The following is an 18,131-nucleotide window of genomic DNA, read 5'->3' on the forward strand; positions in this document are numbered from 1 at the left end:
TGATCTACCGGTTACAGCCCCATAGGGCCAGGAACAGCCTCCCTTAACCACCTCCCCCCCCTCTATCTCCCTCTTTTCTTTCAATGTCCCCTTTCTCCCTTCCCTTACGGCGTGGTACATATCTCCGCAGAGATCCCCGCCGGGGTGGTGCAGTGGTAAGACGCCCGACAACTGTGCCGGAGTAAGTACCCGTGTTCGACCTCGACCTCGGCGGCTGCGTTTCGGTGGAGGCGAAACGAAGAGGCGTCCGTGTGCTGTGCGATGTCAGCGCACGTTAAAGATCCTCAGGTGGTCGAAACTACTCCGTAGCCCTCTACTACAGCTCCTCTTTCTCTCTTTCCACTTTCACTCCCACCTTCCTCCCTTCCCTTACGGCGCGGTTGCGGTGTCCACGGGAAACAAGTGAGACAGTTACCGCGCCTTTCCCTTCCTATAAATAAATCAAATCAGTTTTTTTCCTCCTAAATCTGGCGGTGTTTGCCCTCATATACCTAGGCCAGTGCAACCCAAACTGCAGTAAATTCGGCGAAAGAGCGACATACGACCATATTCTTTCGAACTGCGCAAGTGATTCACCTGAGCTGGAATTAATACAGCTTCCTTCTCCAGAGCGGTGGGAAGCCGTGCTGGTCAGCCGGGACCTGAAGATCCAGCTACGGGCCATCGAGCGGGCTAATGAGGTCGCCGCGAGCCATGTACTAGCGGCCATCTAGGACGTCTCTTCTTAGACCTGCTTGATCGACGAAATAAGTGTTTTGCAATCCAATTCACAATCCGGGACGTGGAGCAGTTGTGGGCTGGGGATCCAAGGGATGGAGGTTCGATTCTCGGTGGAGACAAGGCTTATTAATTTATGTTTAATTCTCTCGCTCTCGATAACGTGACACCTCTGCTGACAACCTTCTGTCGATAACGATGAGGCATTAAAGGCTTTCGCCTTCGCCTTAAAAGTAAATGTTTATTACTTTACAGAGGAAAGGCGCAGTATCTTTCACATGTACTTTCTCTGTGGACACCTCAACCGTTGTGGCTTCGCTCTTCGCTTCCGCATTTTGGGCTCTCCAACAAAGTCTACGCGACGGAGGGCCGAGCTCATTCAACCGCTGGAGTAAATAAAAAGTTCTACTCTCTCTCTCTCTACCAATGCTTTGGCCGGAACAATGAAATGAGGCGACGTTAAACAATGAAATATATCGATCAGAACACCACCAGTTCATTGCAGCCTTGTTACCCAAAATAACTACATATAGTATGAATCTACTTTAGGCTTTAGGTGTTCGAAGAAATCTGTGACAAGAGTTGAATAGGTATTACGCCATTTGGTACTGTTTAGACCAACTAGGTACTATACCAGTTGTAAATTATGTTACAGAACACCAGTCTGTATGTTCTCGGCCGGCTTGCGTTGGTTTCGGTTTCGAAACTGAATTTTTCTTCCTTTTTTTTTTCAGCAATTATTGTAGCAACGAGCCAGAGCCAACCGTAGTCAGAGCCAATTCAAGCCAGGTGTCATTCCCCGGTTGCATTTGTCCGTCCGTACGCGACGCACGCGCGCGCTGCTCGCAGTGCTGTGGCAGCTGCATTTGCTGCAGGGACGTCTGGCCGTCGCGACAGCAGCCACCTGCGCAGCCAGTCGATCGCGCAGGCGCCTACCCAACGCCGCTACAGGATCACGACGCGGGTGGCTGCGATCAGCCGGCGACACGCCTCGCCGCCGTCATGTGGGAACTGGTGCAGCAGGGCCGCGCGCTGGCGGAAGCCCTCAACAGTCCGTTCCTCGTGGAGCGCGTACAGAACTACTTTGGTGTCCACCGGTTAGCCGCTGCAAAGAACGGGCACCCGCCCAACGGCGCGCTACGCAACGGCTACACCGCGCGGAAGGTCGACGCGTCGGTGGCGTGTCGCGTGGAACGTCGCCGCTGGTACTACCTGTTCCGCTTCGGCTCGCTGTTGGGTTATGAGGCGTTCTACGCGACCTTCTTCCCTTTCATCGTGTGGAACTGGGACCCAGTGGTGAGCCGGCGCGTGCTGCTCGTATGGGCGGTGGTCATGTACTGCGGCGGGCTGGCCAAAGATCTGCTGCGCTGGCCGCGGCCGGCCTCGCCACCCGTGGTGCAATTCGACCGAGCGTACGCGGCCGAGTTCGGAATGCCCTCAACACACGCCATGACCGGAGCTTCGGTGCCCTTCGGACTGTTGCTCTTCACGCAGCAGCGATACGAGGCGAGTCACTTTACTTACTGCCCTCGAACGTCGCGAAGTGCGCGGTACCAGTTTGCATGTAACGGGAAACGTGTGCCTGTTCCGTGTCGCGAGGAGAAAGCGCTGCTCGAGTTGTCAGCCGTGAAGACCGGTCCGTTCCATGTTCGAGCGAAGGCGCGAATCCCTTCGTAGTTCGCAAGCGGATTTCGACTTGAGCGATTTCAACCAGCAAGTTAAAATGAAAGCCGAAGCAGCGGGAATATGACAGCCGTCCACAGCTCGTATTGACTGCGGAGATCGTGCATTCGGCTGCGAAGAATGCTTCCTGTCAATAGGTTGTCACTCGTCGTACGCTCGTCCGCACTCTCGTCTTACAAGATATTTGCAGCACTGCCAAAGACGGGCAGTCCTGGCCCATTCAGGATCACGCGCATTATAATGTGTACCTAAGTGTCTCTCGCCCCTGCACACCGCAATATAGTTGTGCTCCTACTGTGGCCATTCGAGGGCCGTGGGGCGCATGGTCCTGATTGGACCATTCGGCCCCAGGTCGCTCCAGACTTTCGCATTGCTGCTAACAGCTATAGAGTGCTCGAGCTGCAGCCGTTGCTCAATTCTGGCACTCGTCATTCAGTTTTTAAATTCATCAGGAGTTAAATGGGATGCACGAGAATTTGCATGCATGAGAAGGCCACGTTTCAAGCCTTAGGTGCTCCCCAGTGCGCCGTTCGAGCACTCTATACTTCGTCTCTCAAGATATCTGCAGCACTGCTAAAGGCAGAGGAGCCCTTGCAATTGTGCTCCTAAGTGCCTGTCGCCCCTGCGCACTATAATAGAGAATTGCGCTCCTGCTGTCACCCCCGCCAATTCGGAGGGCGAGAGGCGCGTAAGATAACAATTGCCTATTGTAGTGCGCGTGATCCTGATTGGACGTGGGTGCCTCTGCCTTTCGCAGTGCTGGAAACATCTTGTGAGATGAAGTATAGACAGGTGTGCGGACGACCGCGCAGACATTGCCCTGACACTTGTATATACTCCTTCTCGGAAGCTGTTTGCAGCCTATTATAATGAATAATTGTTTCCTCCTGTCGGGAAAGTGGGGGAGGGGGCCGTAGAGCAATTCTCTATTATAGTGCTCGTAATCCTGATTGGGCCAGGTCGCCACTGCATTTGGCAGTGCTGCACAGAACTTCTGAGATGGAGTATGATGTTAAATCATGAGAACGTATGAAGTGTTTGGCAAATTGTATAGTTCCGTTTTCCAATCAATTCTCTGCTACGATAGATTAATGAAGCCTTTGGGGAGAAGGGGAAGCCTTAAGTTTTCACTGAAAAACCACCCTGATTCCTTTAAGAAAGCGCTTTGCAAGGGTTTCTCCATGAATCGAAACTGCGGGGTGGGGGAAGAGGGGCGGTATAAGTCAAAGGCTATAGTCATTGTCTTTATGGTCGGATACAACCAGAGCCACTTAGACTAGGTGTTCTGATAAACTGGACAGAAACGCGGCCTTTTCCTCTCAAAGCACACCCCCTCGCAACGAATGGCTTCGGGCGATCGTCTTGATACCCAGGATATTCCTCTTGAACCTGCATAACAGCGCAGATTGCTGCAAACCACGGCTTACAATCGGACGGACTGCATCTTCATGAAAATTGCTCGACAGCATTACCTGGAGGGCCTATTTCAGTCTACTTTTTTTTTTTTTTTTAAGTTGTATCCGTCATCAGTGTAGAAACTATACCATTAAGAATTACGCATCTGCGATCTGAGAAATAAGAGTGTGCAGGGAAATCACTGGCTCGATACGCAAGCAAGAGCCGCATCCAGAATGCGACTACAAAGCCTTGCTCTAATAGGCGCTGCCGGTAATCATGTGCATGCACCCCGGACTGTGTGTGAATTCGCGGCGTTTAGAGCTGAACTTACGTCACTGCGTTTCAGTAGTGGCCAAATTCACAATTACCCAGTAGCGAGATTTTGACACTTGCTGATTATCCGCAGGAGGTTCAAAATAATGTTTAGTCCTTAACGGCGACGCTACTTATGACCTGCTTTTAAGACGTCGCTCATAATGCAGTCAACCCTTATCTTTGTTATTAGTTTTTTTTCCTGTAACTGGATGTCTCCATAGGTATCATTAGTGTAGACGAAACGTACGACCACTTGCCTACCTGTCGAGGGGAACAAACGATAACGAGTTGATTTGCGTACGTGAATCACGAATGTGGTGAATGACATTTCGACGGCGCCTCATCAAGGAAGGAGGAAGACGCGTTCAAGTAGCTTCTTTCATTTGGCTTTGTTTTCGTCTCTCTTATCAAGAAACCGGGTAGGACACGGTGGGGTAGGACGAAGCTTACAGTGAATGTTGTTGAACCAGCTAGGGCCGTGTTTATTTTCGTGGCAGACCAGGGTAATTGCAGATGTGGGAGGGGGTGCGCTTTTATTTCTAGAGAGCATAGTGCCGCGCACATATTTCTTGCACCCCGCTTCCTCGAGAAAGAAAATTGGTGATTCGTGTTCATGGCACTACGGCGGATGGGTTTTTTGTAGAAAGTCTATATATCATAAACCACTTTCCACGAAACAAAAAATAATAATAATGACCTGGGTAATTGATGGTCGTTGCAGAACGAGCTTCTCGCTGAAGGGGGGTGTCTGCCCTTTCTGATCCGCACTTTAGTCGGGTGGAAAATGTCAGCGTGTGTGGTTCCCTATACGTTCGGCGTCTCTGAAGTAATTGGAGCGCATTACTCTTCCGGTGATAGTGAGAGATCAGGCATGCAGTTTCCCTTACGTGCAAGACCCTCGGGCCGTTATCTCTGACATAAGGGAAAACCTGCCGAGTGGCTATCGCGCGTATCGTATGCGGAGCCTATCTCCGGCACCGCACTAACCGCACTGTCAGTCTGGCGTGACACACTGACAACGCTGTGGCGAGCCGGGACGCGGCGTCGCATGGCTGCATAAAAAGAGGCCTCGCTTAGAGCTCGGCGCGCAGCCGGCCGAGTCGAGAAACGCGAAGCCGTTCTGGTTCGCTGTGTGGTCGGCTTGGGCATGGCATTGATCCGAGCCGCTTTGTTCCCATTGGCTATGGGATAAAGGCGCAAACAAACAAAGAAACAAAAAAAAAAAAAGCACTGCCAGAGTAAACGGCTTGGCACCCTGTCATGTCAAAGAGGCTGGCTCGGCGCAACGCCTTCAAGTTTTAAAAAGCGCGCGTGGCAGGCATTACTGTGAGGTATTCTGTGGGTGGAACAGCGCGAAGAGTCGAAACACACAAGAAGAGAAGCGCAATAGACGAGTGCTTCTCTTGTTGTGTGTTTCGTCTCTTCGCGCTGTTCCACCCACTATACAATTGTACCAACTCGCCCAAATGTCCACCCTACTTCGAGGTATTCTATGCAGCATTTGGAGTCGCAACGGGTCGAGTTAAATGATTTTTTTTTTAATCGTTTAGGGACTGCGGAAAAGCATCGTTATTTCCTTGTAGTGCATTCTTCTGCGCATGTGCGTTGTCTAGTGAGCTCTTGGTTTGACGCGTTGAATTTAGGTTCATATCAAATTTTGTTTCGGCGCAGTGTAATGTTGGAAGGTCAGTCTTTGTTGTTAGCGCTTTCCAAACTCTTTTCTCAACTCGGGGAAACGGGAAATTTTAAGTGTAGAGCGAAAATATGTCTGTCCGTAAATTTAATTTTTTTTTCTTCTTTATTGCAGCACGTCATAGCATTCCCTCGTGAAAGAAATGGAGAAAAAGAAACAGAATATGTCTTCTTCACGAAGGAAAACATCATTTGTAATTTTTTTATTGACGTGCTCAAAAATTCACTCATGTCATCATCATCATCAGCCTGACTATACCCACTGCAGGGCGAAGGCCTCTCCCATATTTCTCCGCTTAACCCGGTTCTGGCATCCACTTGACCCCTGCGAACTTCTTGACCTCATCCGCCCACCTAACTTTCTGCCGCCCCCTGCTACGCTTTCCTTCCCTTGGAATCCAGTTTGTTACCCTAAGCGACCATCGATTATCCTCTCTTCGCACCACATGTCCTGTCCATGTCCATTTCTTCTTCTTAATTTCAGCTAGAATGTCGGTAACTTGAGTTATTTCTCTGACCCACTCTGCACGCTTCATATCTCTTAAGTTACCCCTATCATTTTTCGTTCCATTGAGTTTATATACGCAGTTTATATATATATGTATTTATATCCGCAGAACAAAAAACAAAAAATCTAGAATATATAGGCTTGGAGAGTTACTATATCAGAAACGATTATTCAGAAAACCGAAACTCTTCGTGGTGAAGTTTCCGGTCAGCAAAACAACGAAAAAATAGTCAACGGCTCGCGCACAGTGCGTCGTGTTAGTCCTCAGAGCAGTACGTAGCATGGTCGACACCGGGCAGAAAACTGTGTCGACGCTGCTGGCGGCACCTGATTGTTTGGAACATGCTCGGTTCATTTAGAAAGGCCCGTGGTATAACGAAAGTTACGGTATGTTCAGAGAGGTTTGGAGAACTGAATCTCCGCAATTTGCGGTATAACAAGGGTTACAGACGAGCACCTGTCGATATTGAGGGCGACGCGGGCACAGCAGTCATGCCTGGCAAAAATAGAATATGACGAATCTGGAACTACGCCAGCACTTGACCTACAAAGCCGCGCCGGTGCGCGAAATCGGAGTTGAGTCGAGCCGAAAAACGTTTGTTTTCTGGAGGGAGCTCGGAGGAGTGTCCGTGCTGAGGTCAAACGAAGACACCACGCTGGGCACCATGCTTGCCGCGATCGCTTCGCGTTTCACCGCTTTCTTTCGAGGTTTAGAAATTAGAAATGCACGCTGCCTTATATGGCTGGCGAAGGAAGGACCCGATTTCAACCCTCTTGCGACGTACTTAGGGGCGTTCGAAGCGAAGAAACTACCTGGACCGCTTAGAATAGGTAATTCGTGCCTCAACTTGAACAATTTCAATAGCTTTGGTAAGCAAAACGATGAGTTGATTGCAAAATCGTGTTAACAGTTGAGTTTTCAAATACTTCAGAAATTGCTCCGAATAATTTATGTAAGATATGTTATTTTTTCTCTCGTCCAGCCGAAAATTTACGGCAGATTAGCACGTTTTACTCATAGTTCCAAGTAAAAGTACCAGGCGCTGCCGCAAATCTTTTGCAGCTCTACGAAAGGCAGGGGCAAACTGGTTCCTGCGCACTACAGCAGGTAATTGTGCCTCTAGTGTATAGGGGCAGGGTGCACTTGGGGGGCACAATTACCTATTATAGTGAACATAACTTTGATTGGGCCAGGGCTCCCCTGTCTTGCGTAGTGCTGCAAGCATCTTGAGACGAACTATATTCCCCGCAGAGAGGGGATGAGCCGTCGTGTCTGGAAGGAACCCTTTTGGGTTCCTACAGCTGCGCGGTGAAAAGGGAAGCGTTTAGAATACGCTCTTCCTCTGTTCGTAAATTATCTGGAACCCTGCAAAGCTTTCTGCAAATCACATTTTGCGCGAGGCTCGTAATAAAAGCTCGCACAGCTTGACATGGGAGAAGTGCTTTACGAGATGTAGTGCTCGCAAAATAAGAAAAAAACAAGAGTTGTTTGTTCCAGGAAACAGGGGGGGGGGGGGGGGGGGGAGTTGTCATCTCGGTCGGCGCGGGTTGTGCACGCGGAGCGGCGTCGAGGCCGACGAACTTGGTCGTGCCGCGCTCGCACGACGCGCCGGTGAGCAGCTGGCCGCAAACATACGTCGTCGGCAGCCTTTGGGAGGCTGTTTAAAGGTGCAGATTCAGTGCGGAAAAGGACATGTCTCTAAGAGAGGGGAGGAGATGAGGGAGGAAGGTCACACGTGTGCGGCTGTTCCAAGGTGTGCCAGGTTGTAAATAGCCAAATTGGACCACTTTGTGTTGTAGGTAGCGGGAAATATTGTTGGTTGGCTATTTGGCTGTATTTGGGCTATCTGTATCTTTGCCTGAAACGTACAAAACCATTTCTCAAATGCCTTTTCTCCAGCATGGTTTAGCGGTGGGCCGCGAAGCTATGTGTACAAGTGTGGCAACTAGCGCACTTTTCTTTCCTAGAAAATACTGCTGACTGCCGGAAATGGATTCCCTCACCGCAGAGGCGCAGCATAATTGTGACTCGCACAGTTGTGGGACAATGTAGAAGACGGGCTTTTGCGCTCGTGGCTTGTGGCTCGTTGACTGTTCGAGATAGGGAATTATGCTGATGAATTAATGGGGGCCTTCCTACATGATGGGGTGTGCATAGGCTGAGGTGTGCGGGACAAAAACTTGCTTCCTTCCATTTCCTGCTTCCCGGAGTTGCCGATCGCTTTAGAGTGGTGTATCAACTTAATGGACAACTTGGGGAACTCAGCTTCTCTGCGAGGCTTATTTTCCAACAGAAAGATCTAGTTCTAAGATGCCACTGTTGCATTCAAGCAGACCGAAGTTCTCCTTTCTAAGTAAACCCAGGAATTTATCCAGTGGACTTCAAGATGACTCGATTAGGGAGAGGGGTCGGAAGAGTACAGTGTTTGAATATACCACCACTTTATATGTGAAGATAGTGACTTTATAGAGAATGAGTGGTGTGGAGATTTTCCAGCCCCTTGGTCCTCGACGGTGACTGGGTACGGCTCATTAATCGCACTCATGCTCCGCGACACGTTCGCGACTCGCAATGGACCCTTTTCAAGTAGTGCTACTGTGCATGCGCCTAGCCTCCTCGGCCGCCATTTTCTCCAGGATACCACGCGAAAATAGGGGGAGGACTTCCCTGCACGTTCTTTTTAGGTAGCGACGTCCCTCGCTTCATCCATGCGACAAAGTGCTGCAAGATAACTGCTGGCAGTGGTAGCCTCCTCCAGCTTGCCTCAACAGAGAAGACACGGCCAGAAGACCCCACTAGCAGGAAATAATTTTTGCTCAAATGCTCGGTAACCCGTTCCGTCAATCGTACTTCGCCTGGCGGCCACAAGGGGGCTGGGCTACTGGAGAAGGCTCGATGCACCCTAAAGAGGTGCCTGCTTCATTTCATTTCAACAAACAGACTGTCAAAGACTGACTTTAGGGCCTCCTTTTGTATTCTGTTTTATAACGTATTTCGTGCTACAATAAGCGGAACTTCAACTTCGTAAAAAAAAAAAAATGTTTGAAATAAATTGCGTACCTCAACTGTATGAAGTTTTTTGGTTTGGCTATTTTGGCCTATGTTTTAGTTCAAAGTTTGGCTATTTTTGGGTTACATCGCGCAGAAAGTTTGGTGGGTCTGCTGTGAGTACCCGACCAGGTGCTTCTATCCAGGTGCATCTTCTAGGAAAGAAAAGTGCTCTGGTTGCCACACCTGATGTCACGGTGTGTGGCAGCTGAGGTTCGCTACGAATGGACCTTGGTGAACTATTCTGCATAGACAGGCTTAGTCGGTACGCGCCCTCCAATTGCACTGCGCAAAATTATAGGCATGAGTAATTTATAGATGTCTGCAGCGCTGTGCTCTGCCAGCACCGCAGTTTATCCCTTTAATCCCGAATTCAACAATGCTGGTGTAGCAAGCGCATCTTCTAGCTCGGCGTCGGTACTTATAAATGGACCATGCGAGCATCAGCAGGGGCTTAGGCAAAGCTAAACAGCGGGTCTTATTATAGTCCGGCAGTTATGCCGCGCAGCTGGCCGCTGTTTGTGTTAGAAACGTTAAAGCGAAAGTGGCGGACGGGCAGTCGTCCCGGGACGTTTGAAGCGCGCGCAACACTGCATTTGGTACTGGTTGTAACAGCGCGCGCCGCCGTGTTCCGCTTCACATTGCTTGCGCCTCTTCATTAGGCTATGGCAACAGCTCGTTTACGTTGGACAGTGTTGTTCCTGTTGATGTTCTTGTTGATTCGGCGACGGGTGGAGAGGAGACGCTTTCTTGCAATCTGCAGTGCATTTTTATTTGCACTTATTTACACGGTGGCGTCAAGTGCGACCAGTGAACGTCGCACTCCCAAACCCACTGCACGGAATCAGGACAGAGCTTGTACTAAGAGCGCTTTCCGTTCCCGAGTGGACTGGAGACTGCACTAAGCGGGATCACAAAAGCTGCAACGCAACTGTCCTGTGTTCTCCCATGCATGTGCGTGCTCTCATTTTTGCGTTTTCCGCGTAATTTCTGTGGTCTATGAATGCCGATTTTTCCGAATAAAAAGAAACATTTCGAACACTTTGAGGAGTGAGAACAACTAGGCACCACTTCCACCAATCGGAGTTGAAGTGCTGAAATTGCCGTACGTGGGTGGCGCTTCGAGCTTGTCAGCGTTCGAGTGCCGTGGCTGAAGCCACGCAGTGCAAACAGCTCGGTAACTTGCTTTTCGGACGGAAGCAAACTCTCCCACGTTTTTGCAGCACCCGTCCCCCAGTAACCGTATCCAAATGACAATCCCGCTCACAATCAGTACGCCCTCAGAGACAGCTATAGTGCGACCGCCTCGAAATGCCGTTAAGAGCGAACCACCCCGACAGTGAGCCGGGCGCATGACGCATGTGTGCCTTGTCTCCGGAGATTCGTGTGTCTTCGATACTCTCCTCCGAAGTATTTTGTGTATTCGATTAGGCACCGAGTGCGATTAATTTAAAGTATCACCCGCCAAAACCCAGTCATACATCTATAAGCCTTAAACAGCTTCTTCGGGAACTTCATGGTCGAAGAAAAATTCGTCCCTTTTCAGGAGAGTTTATCGTTTCGACAACCTCCTCGCCCGATGCAAAGGTCTATACGTTCGTCGTTTTTAGCACAATCAGTGGCAGGAGGGACGAGGGGAATGGCTCCTCTTTGAGATACAAAACGTGCTCCCTGACGTCTATTTCAAGTTGCAGCTGCTGCAAAAGAAATGGAAGGCTTTCGCCGATAAGCTCGGGAACATAACAAAATATTTGTTTGCTGATTTTCAACACAATAACGATCACGTACCCCTTCTACACGTGCGGCGCCTTTTGAGTCATCACCGCCGGCTGCGTAAAGTGCAGGAGCTGACGCATTCGTCGAAAGAGTAAGCAACCACATGCATGTCTTTCGGGAGGTTGTTACACCCCATGAGTAGGCATCGATCAACATAATATCTGCCGCGCGGTGTCTTTCTTCCTCGAATCGGAGAAAACGCAATTCATCTGTGTTCGTGTGTTTGTTTGAACGCAGCTTCGCGAGCTCATCGTTTTCACCTTTCTGCATCGTCCGACGAGCTGGTTTCAACTATCAGGACGAGCTCAGAGTTAAATGACGGCCTGTAGGGCGAGTTGGTTTATGACTTCAAAAACAAACTACGGCGCAAAGAAGACAACACAAGAAAGAAAATTATGTGGTGTTCTTTTCTTTCTTGTGTTGTCTTCTTTGCGCCGTAGTTGTTTTTGAATTCATAGTTAAAAGTTCCCATTTTAACTGCCTTGTTTGTGTTCCATTTGAGGGCAGGTTTTAAGGACCGAAATTGATGGCGCCACTTCGGAAGGAAAGCTGCGGAGGTCTCTGCTCGAAGCACATCATATTTCAGTATACCAGTCTTGACTAGCGGCGGTGCAAGTATTTTGCGATATAAAAGAACGTGCCCTAGAGAAGATAATCCTGGGGTCGTGTTGGTTTTCTTCTGAGCGGATTCAACGTGCAGTCTTGAATTTGGGTAGGAATCAGGGCGGGTGTGGGCGGAACTATTGATGCAGAATTGAATTTCAACGGACAGGTGACCAGCGTGCTGGAAATGAGCATTATCGGCCTTATTTCTAGTTCTATTTGTGTTGAGCCGACTTTCGGATATATTGGGCTGATTCAACGTACAAATATCTTCTCGGGCTAAAAAAAAAAAAAAGAAAGAAATATCAGCTTCGATGCACGACCGCGTGTCGAATCAATTTTCGGCGGCAGGTCAGCAAAATTATATCAAATATTCTTGCGAATAGTTTATTTTATTTGCAGTTCAACTAACCAGATTCACATTCGACACTCTGTTAACTCGGTTCCTTCATTTGTCGACATGCGTGTAAAGCGATTAGTTGGAGCTGTTTTGTGTTCTTCAGAAAGCAGCGCCCAACTGTTACGACTCACAAAATATGCCTTTTTTTTTCGCAGAACTTGTGTTTCGTAGTAGATCGTACCGCAGATATCCTTTTGAATTTAGTGTAGTAGAGTGCGGGTGCGGACCCTTTCGACTATTTGCGAAAGCAGCCCGTTTTCGTGTTTTACCTAATGCAAATATGAGCGTACATTAGCTGCCTGTATACGCTCTGTGAAACTACAGCGGAAAGTCAACCGAAATCCCCCATCTATGATGGGAAAGCGCAACCGAAATGTTGGTTAACAATGGAGTAGACTCAACATACTTTAGGGTTTTCTGTTGATTCAACTCGTACTAAGGAAGGCGTCAGCACCAGCTCAATGTCATTTTTATAAGATATATATACATCGTGCACTCCACGCATCCGGCGTCAGAGGACACCGCTAAAAATTCGTTTTGTATTCGGAAAGTTCATCTCATTGCCCCATTAAGGGTCTGCAACTTCGGAAGGGGCGCTGTGTTCCATTTTTTATTATTTTTTTTTTTTGCAGATCACTATGGTAATGGTGCTGCGAGCCTAGCTTTTCTTCTATTTTTTTTTACATGTATTTGCATCACGTCACGTACAGTGCGTATATGGCACTGGAGCTTAACCCGGAGTACCCGGGTTCGAACCCGACCTCGGCGGCTGCGTTTCGATGGAGGCGAAACGAAGAGGCGTCGTGTGCTGTGCGATGTCAGCGCACGTTAAAGATCTCCAGGTGGTCGAAATTACTCCGTAGCCCCACACTACGGCTCCTCTTTCTCTCTTTCCACTTTCACTCTCATCTTCCTCCCTTCCCTTACAGCGCGGTTGCGGTGTCCACAGCAAACAAGTGAGACAGTTACCGCGCCTTTCCCTTCCTATAAATAAATAAAAAAAAAAAAGAAAAAGCGGTAAAGCTGTCTCAAGGACACCTTGACAAAGCCCCGCGCTCCCGAGTCAACAGTGCGACAGTGTCAAAACAGCTCAGCGATGTGGGCTGCCTCCGGGATTGGACGCCAAGTGATGGCTTGCTATAAACCTGCCTGCACACGTCGGGACCAAGTAGGTAGGATTTTTCAAGCGCCTGCAAGTTTGGCTCCAAAGACGTTTGACTCCATCGTGCCAAGATCGCGGCTTCGAACGGCGCTGCCACGGACTCGGGCGAGATAAAATTCCGTCAGTGGCGGCCGCGCTTCGATTGCGACCAAGTGCGAAACATGGCCACGTGGTGTGCCAGGCGGTGGGAACTATGTCCCGAGGAGCTTGACTTACGTTTCCTCTCTCTCGCTACCCTCTTTCACCTCGAACGACATGCTTGTGCTGTCCACTGATAAAAGTGAGACGGTTACTGCGTTTTTGGTACGCGTCTCGTAAACCGTTTATCTGCTTTTATTTTATCAGACGCAGTTCCTGCCTGGAGCCGTCTTCTATATCGCTTGCACTGCCGCTCCCTACCGCTGCATACATAGACTTTGCAAAGACGCCCTCTTTAGCGAGCAGATTGTGACGTAGAGGCGGTAGGGCAGAGAGAAAGTGAACCCTTTCTGTCCGGTCCCGTGCTGCCAGTGGCAGCGATCGCGATAGCAAAGTGGGTTGGAGCGGATGTGTTCACGGTTGATGCGAATCGCGCTTTGAATGCACCGATGATCCGGTCCGGAAGTGAAGCCATGACGGTAGATGGTCGACGGTGCTTTCGAAGTAAACCGTGCCGCTTCTTTTTTTCTCGCAAAAAGCGTCAGTACTTGCACTCTTGGTCCAACTGCTCCATCCCGATATACGCAGATTGCCAAAATTGCTCGAACGTGCTTTAAAATAAATGTATCGGGAAGTGGCGATAGTGGGTGTAAGCCTTGGCGCCGTATATTCGGTTCTGTCTGCACTAACCAATGTGTATAATTAACGTGGAGAAGGTGTCGGATTACTTCGTTCGGGCAGCGCGCGTTGTTTCGAGGCACGGGATATGGACCGGTTGAAACTTGGTGACAAATGTTTTTTTTTTCTTTTTTTTTTGGTTGGGCATTGGAGCAAAGCACTCATCATGTATGTGAACAGGGCTTTACGAATAGACGATTATTTGGCTATAAATGAAAAACGTCTCGTTTTATTTTAAGGCGCTATAATACTCACCTATGGCGCTGAAACGTGGAGGCTACCCAAGAGAATTCTACTTAAGTTGAGGACAACCCAGAGGGCTATGGAACGAAAAATGATAGGGGTAACAGTAAGAGATAGAAAGCGTGCAGAGTGGGTCAGAGACATAACTCAGGTTACCGACATTCTAGTGGAAATTAAGAAGAAGAAATGGGCATGGGCGAAGAGGGCGAAGAGCATGTAGGGCGAAGTGCAGATAACCGATGGTCGCCTAGGGTAACAAACTAGATTCCAAGGGAAGGAAAGCGTAGCAGGGGGCGGCAGAAAGTTAGGTGGGTGGATGAGGTCAAGAAGTTCGCAGGGATGAAGTGGATGCAGCTAGCACAGAACCGGGTTAAGTGGAGAAATATGGGAGAGGCCTTCGCCTTGCAGTGGGTATAGTCAGGCTGATGATGATGATGAATACAGTTCGATATTGTAGGCGGTCAGTATCAACCGTAAAACCCGTTTTAAATCTTAATCGGAAGTGTGGTGGAAGTGTAACATGGAAGATTAAAAATACCTATATGAAAGCTCGTGTCGATGTCTTGCTGGCATGGCACCGTCGGAAAATGGCTCGTATCGCATTTATCGGGCATGAGATGGAGACGCAGTTTCTATATTTCGTGATGCAGCAAGTTAAACAGGCTTTGGTGACCTGACGAAGTGTAACGGCGGCGTTATAAAACTATGCGATGCGGGAAACTTAATGCAGCATGCTTTAAAGTGCTAATATTTGACATTCAATATATATATATATATATATATATCGAACCGCGCTGCAATTTGGGGAAGTTAAAAGCTGGTTTTACCTTTCATGTTGAGAGCATTCGGATTCGCAGTATAACATTGCTTCCCGAAGGAAAACGTAAAAACTTCAAATATTCTCAACTAATAATCAAATCGGAAAATTCTACAACGGACCCTCTTGCTTTATATGCGGAACTCAGCTGCACAGACGGCATCGACATATATGTCTTAGTTTTTAATTTACAAACTTGTAAACGAAAAAAAAAAAAATCACCCGGTATTTTTCTAGCAGAAATCATTGCAGGGTAAACAATTTTTGCCCCACCTAATTGTGTTTTAATATTATATGTACTGTGATGGAGACTGCTGCCGGTGCTTATCTTCTTCCTCTTTACAGGACACGTATTGAACATTATGTGCAAGTCCTTGCTTGTCCTTGAACTTGTGCTCTAGCTTCTCAAGAATCCATCGTATGAATCATGGTCCACTTTTTACACTGGGTGGGAGCTGAAGTGAGACGTCATGACATTTGCAATATTCGAACACACAGAATCGGATGTAGCCCACATTTAAAAAACCCGGGAGGGTGAGTAAGGGTTGATAAGATGTGGGGAAATGGCAGCATATCTTACTAATTGAGGGTGAGGGATGATGACGAAATTTTACAAATTATAGGTGACGGTGCATGGGTTAAGGATTCAAAGATTAAAGTGCTGGTGGAAAGTGGAAATGGGGCGATTTTCCCATCGTTGGAACTTACAAAAGTCGTTAGGATAAGCGACCACAAATGCGCCACGCGTTAAAGTGTGCTGAAAATCTAAACTCTGTTATATTTCGGAAAGTGAGAGCTCGCACGCTCTCGGTTTACATATTTGCATTGGAAGTTGCTCCAAATTGCTCATATTAATGCTCCAGAATGGTTAGATTTCTCCCAACAGCTGTTCTAGAGTGACTGAGTGAATGACCTCTATTTAATTACTGGTTATTGAGCTGACCCTATGTGAGGTTTACCGATGGCCGGAGCACCTATTTCTGGACTCTGTTGGCTTCCGCTAACCGTTTACTCGATTGACCAGAAGGATTTGGGCCCCTATAGATGTGAGCTAGCCAGCAGGGTCCTTCGTTGATCTCTGTTTGGAATGAATGTTTCCTATGTTCTGCCCCAAGAGCAGGTCGACCTGCTTTGCGCCTTTCCCTCCCTTGAAAAGGGAGTAGAAGAAGAAAGAGAGATGCAGGTGCCGCAGTGGAGGGCTGCAAAATAATGTGGACCACTTCTGGATCCTTTGTTTAGCGCGACCGCCTTTCATGCTTCCCCCGCATCAGAACGAGGCTGGCATTCGACCCCGCGTCCTCGGGCCTAGCAGCCGAACATAGCAGCCGCTGCAGCAGGTCTTGCTACGCCTTATGTAGTGCTGACCGATGAGAGAAAGTCGTTTGGAAGAGGCCATATATATGGCCGCCCTGCGTCGCTGACACTCGTGAAACGGCGGGCCGCGGCGTCCCCTCCATGCTCATTATAGTGTAACCAGCAAATTCGAACGAGGAACGAACCAGCCTCGCCTAGGGGACGAATGAGGCAACGCGAAAAATTGCGGTTCGCTTAATGCGGACGCTGCGAAGTTTTTTTGTTTGTTTGTTTGTTTCGCTTCCTAGAGTGGGCTGCTCCGTGCATTCACTTTTTCTGAGGCTGCACCGATGCCTGTGTTTGTTAAAGGTGTATTCACGCACAGACCGCTGGTCCGCTGACCAGACTTTACCGAACCGTAAGAGGTCCGCGCCTGGCCGGAAGGCTGTTGCAGAGGGAGAAATTCCAGAGCCTTTTGTTTGAGCAGGGGATGACCGTCCCTTTGAACTCTGTATGGGTTACAATATCCCAACGAAAGTACACGCCTGTTCTGCTTATCGCTACCCGCTCCGACCTTCGCCTTTACAAGTAGATATAAGCAGCGGATGAGTCATGAGCACACATGCTCCGTTCATTTACATAGGCCATAGGTCTGTGGATCAGTCACAGATAAAAGGTCAAGCGCGAACCTTTCGGACCATAGTGATACGTCGCTTAGTTTGGTGGCATGTTTATTCGGTCCATTCTGTCACTGTAACAGCTGGTACAGCGGCTTGTTACGATTTGTTGTAACTGCACGTGCCTACAATTTTGTGTGTGTTGGGAATATTGACAATACAGTACGGTTTAGCGGGAAACTAATAATTGCTAACGAAGGCTGTATTTCGCGTGAGACGCAGTGAGACGCGCTTCGGCTCCGGAGCTTCCGGCGCACTGCGAAAAAAGAGAAAAATATTGTGGGAGCAGTATAGCCGCCATCTTACGTATAAATGCTCGTGCTCACGCTCGTGCTGCAAACAGAATATGGTGCCTCAGACATGTGCGCTGTTTCCTACTAGCCTTTGTGAGATAATACAGTCAAAACCCGATTTAACGAAAGTCCCGATTTAACGAAGATATCGTAATTCCCCCACAGACGCCCATAAGATCCAATGCTTTGACTAATTCGAAATAACGAAATCAATTCCGTGATCTGTTCCGATGTAACGAATCTTTTCTTCGAAGAATCAAGGTTGAAAGGGGCTATTTTTGGTCTATTTTGTAGAAAGCACCCTCAAAATTTATTCATCGCGAGCCCACGATAAAAGCGCGGGGCACCTTCGTCCCGCTTTCTTTCAAACTGCGCGGCGCAAAACACGAGTGTTGTAGGGTTCAGTTAAATTCACCAGGTGGTGACAGCGGTAAAAAAAAAAAAAAAAAAAAAAAAAAAAGGTATCAAGGGGCAGTGTTAATGTTCGGTGCTTTTTTGTGGCGTGCTTCGTGTGGTTCGTTCACCATTGCATTTCTTCGGATATTTCCCCGTGCCTTTGGGTGCATGCTTCTCTCAAGCTTTTTTCTTTCCTTTTATGACCTGATCAAGGCTACTGTTGTGTGCAGCCTGCCGCAATATTGTATTGTCACAGAAGCCAGTGAAACTGATTCAGCAGGTTTACTTAGAAC

The 18,131-nt window shown here is 48.5% G+C and overlaps 1 protein-coding gene across 1 annotated transcript in view; it reads left to right on the forward strand.

Moving 5' to 3' along the window:
- Positions 1-1,501: 1,501 nt before the first annotated feature.
- LOC146174311 (sphingosine-1-phosphate phosphatase 2-like) overlaps positions 1,502-18,131 on the forward strand; it is a 63,948-nt gene continuing 47,318 nt past the window's right edge. The window contains exon 1 of the mRNA XM_084585076.1: positions 1,502-2,223. Within this exon, the coding sequence (XP_084441202.1) occupies positions 1,720-2,223 (504 nt within the window). The 5' untranslated portion in view covers positions 1,502-1,719. The remainder of the gene's footprint in view (positions 2,224-18,131) is intronic.

The sequence above is a fragment of the Amblyomma maculatum genome, chromosome 11 (genome assembly GCF_055883805.1).
Source record: "Amblyomma maculatum isolate TAMU_Amacu chromosome 11, ASM5588380v1, whole genome shotgun sequence".
In the NCBI taxonomy this organism is placed as follows: domain Eukaryota; kingdom Metazoa; phylum Arthropoda; class Arachnida; order Ixodida; family Ixodidae; genus Amblyomma; species Amblyomma maculatum.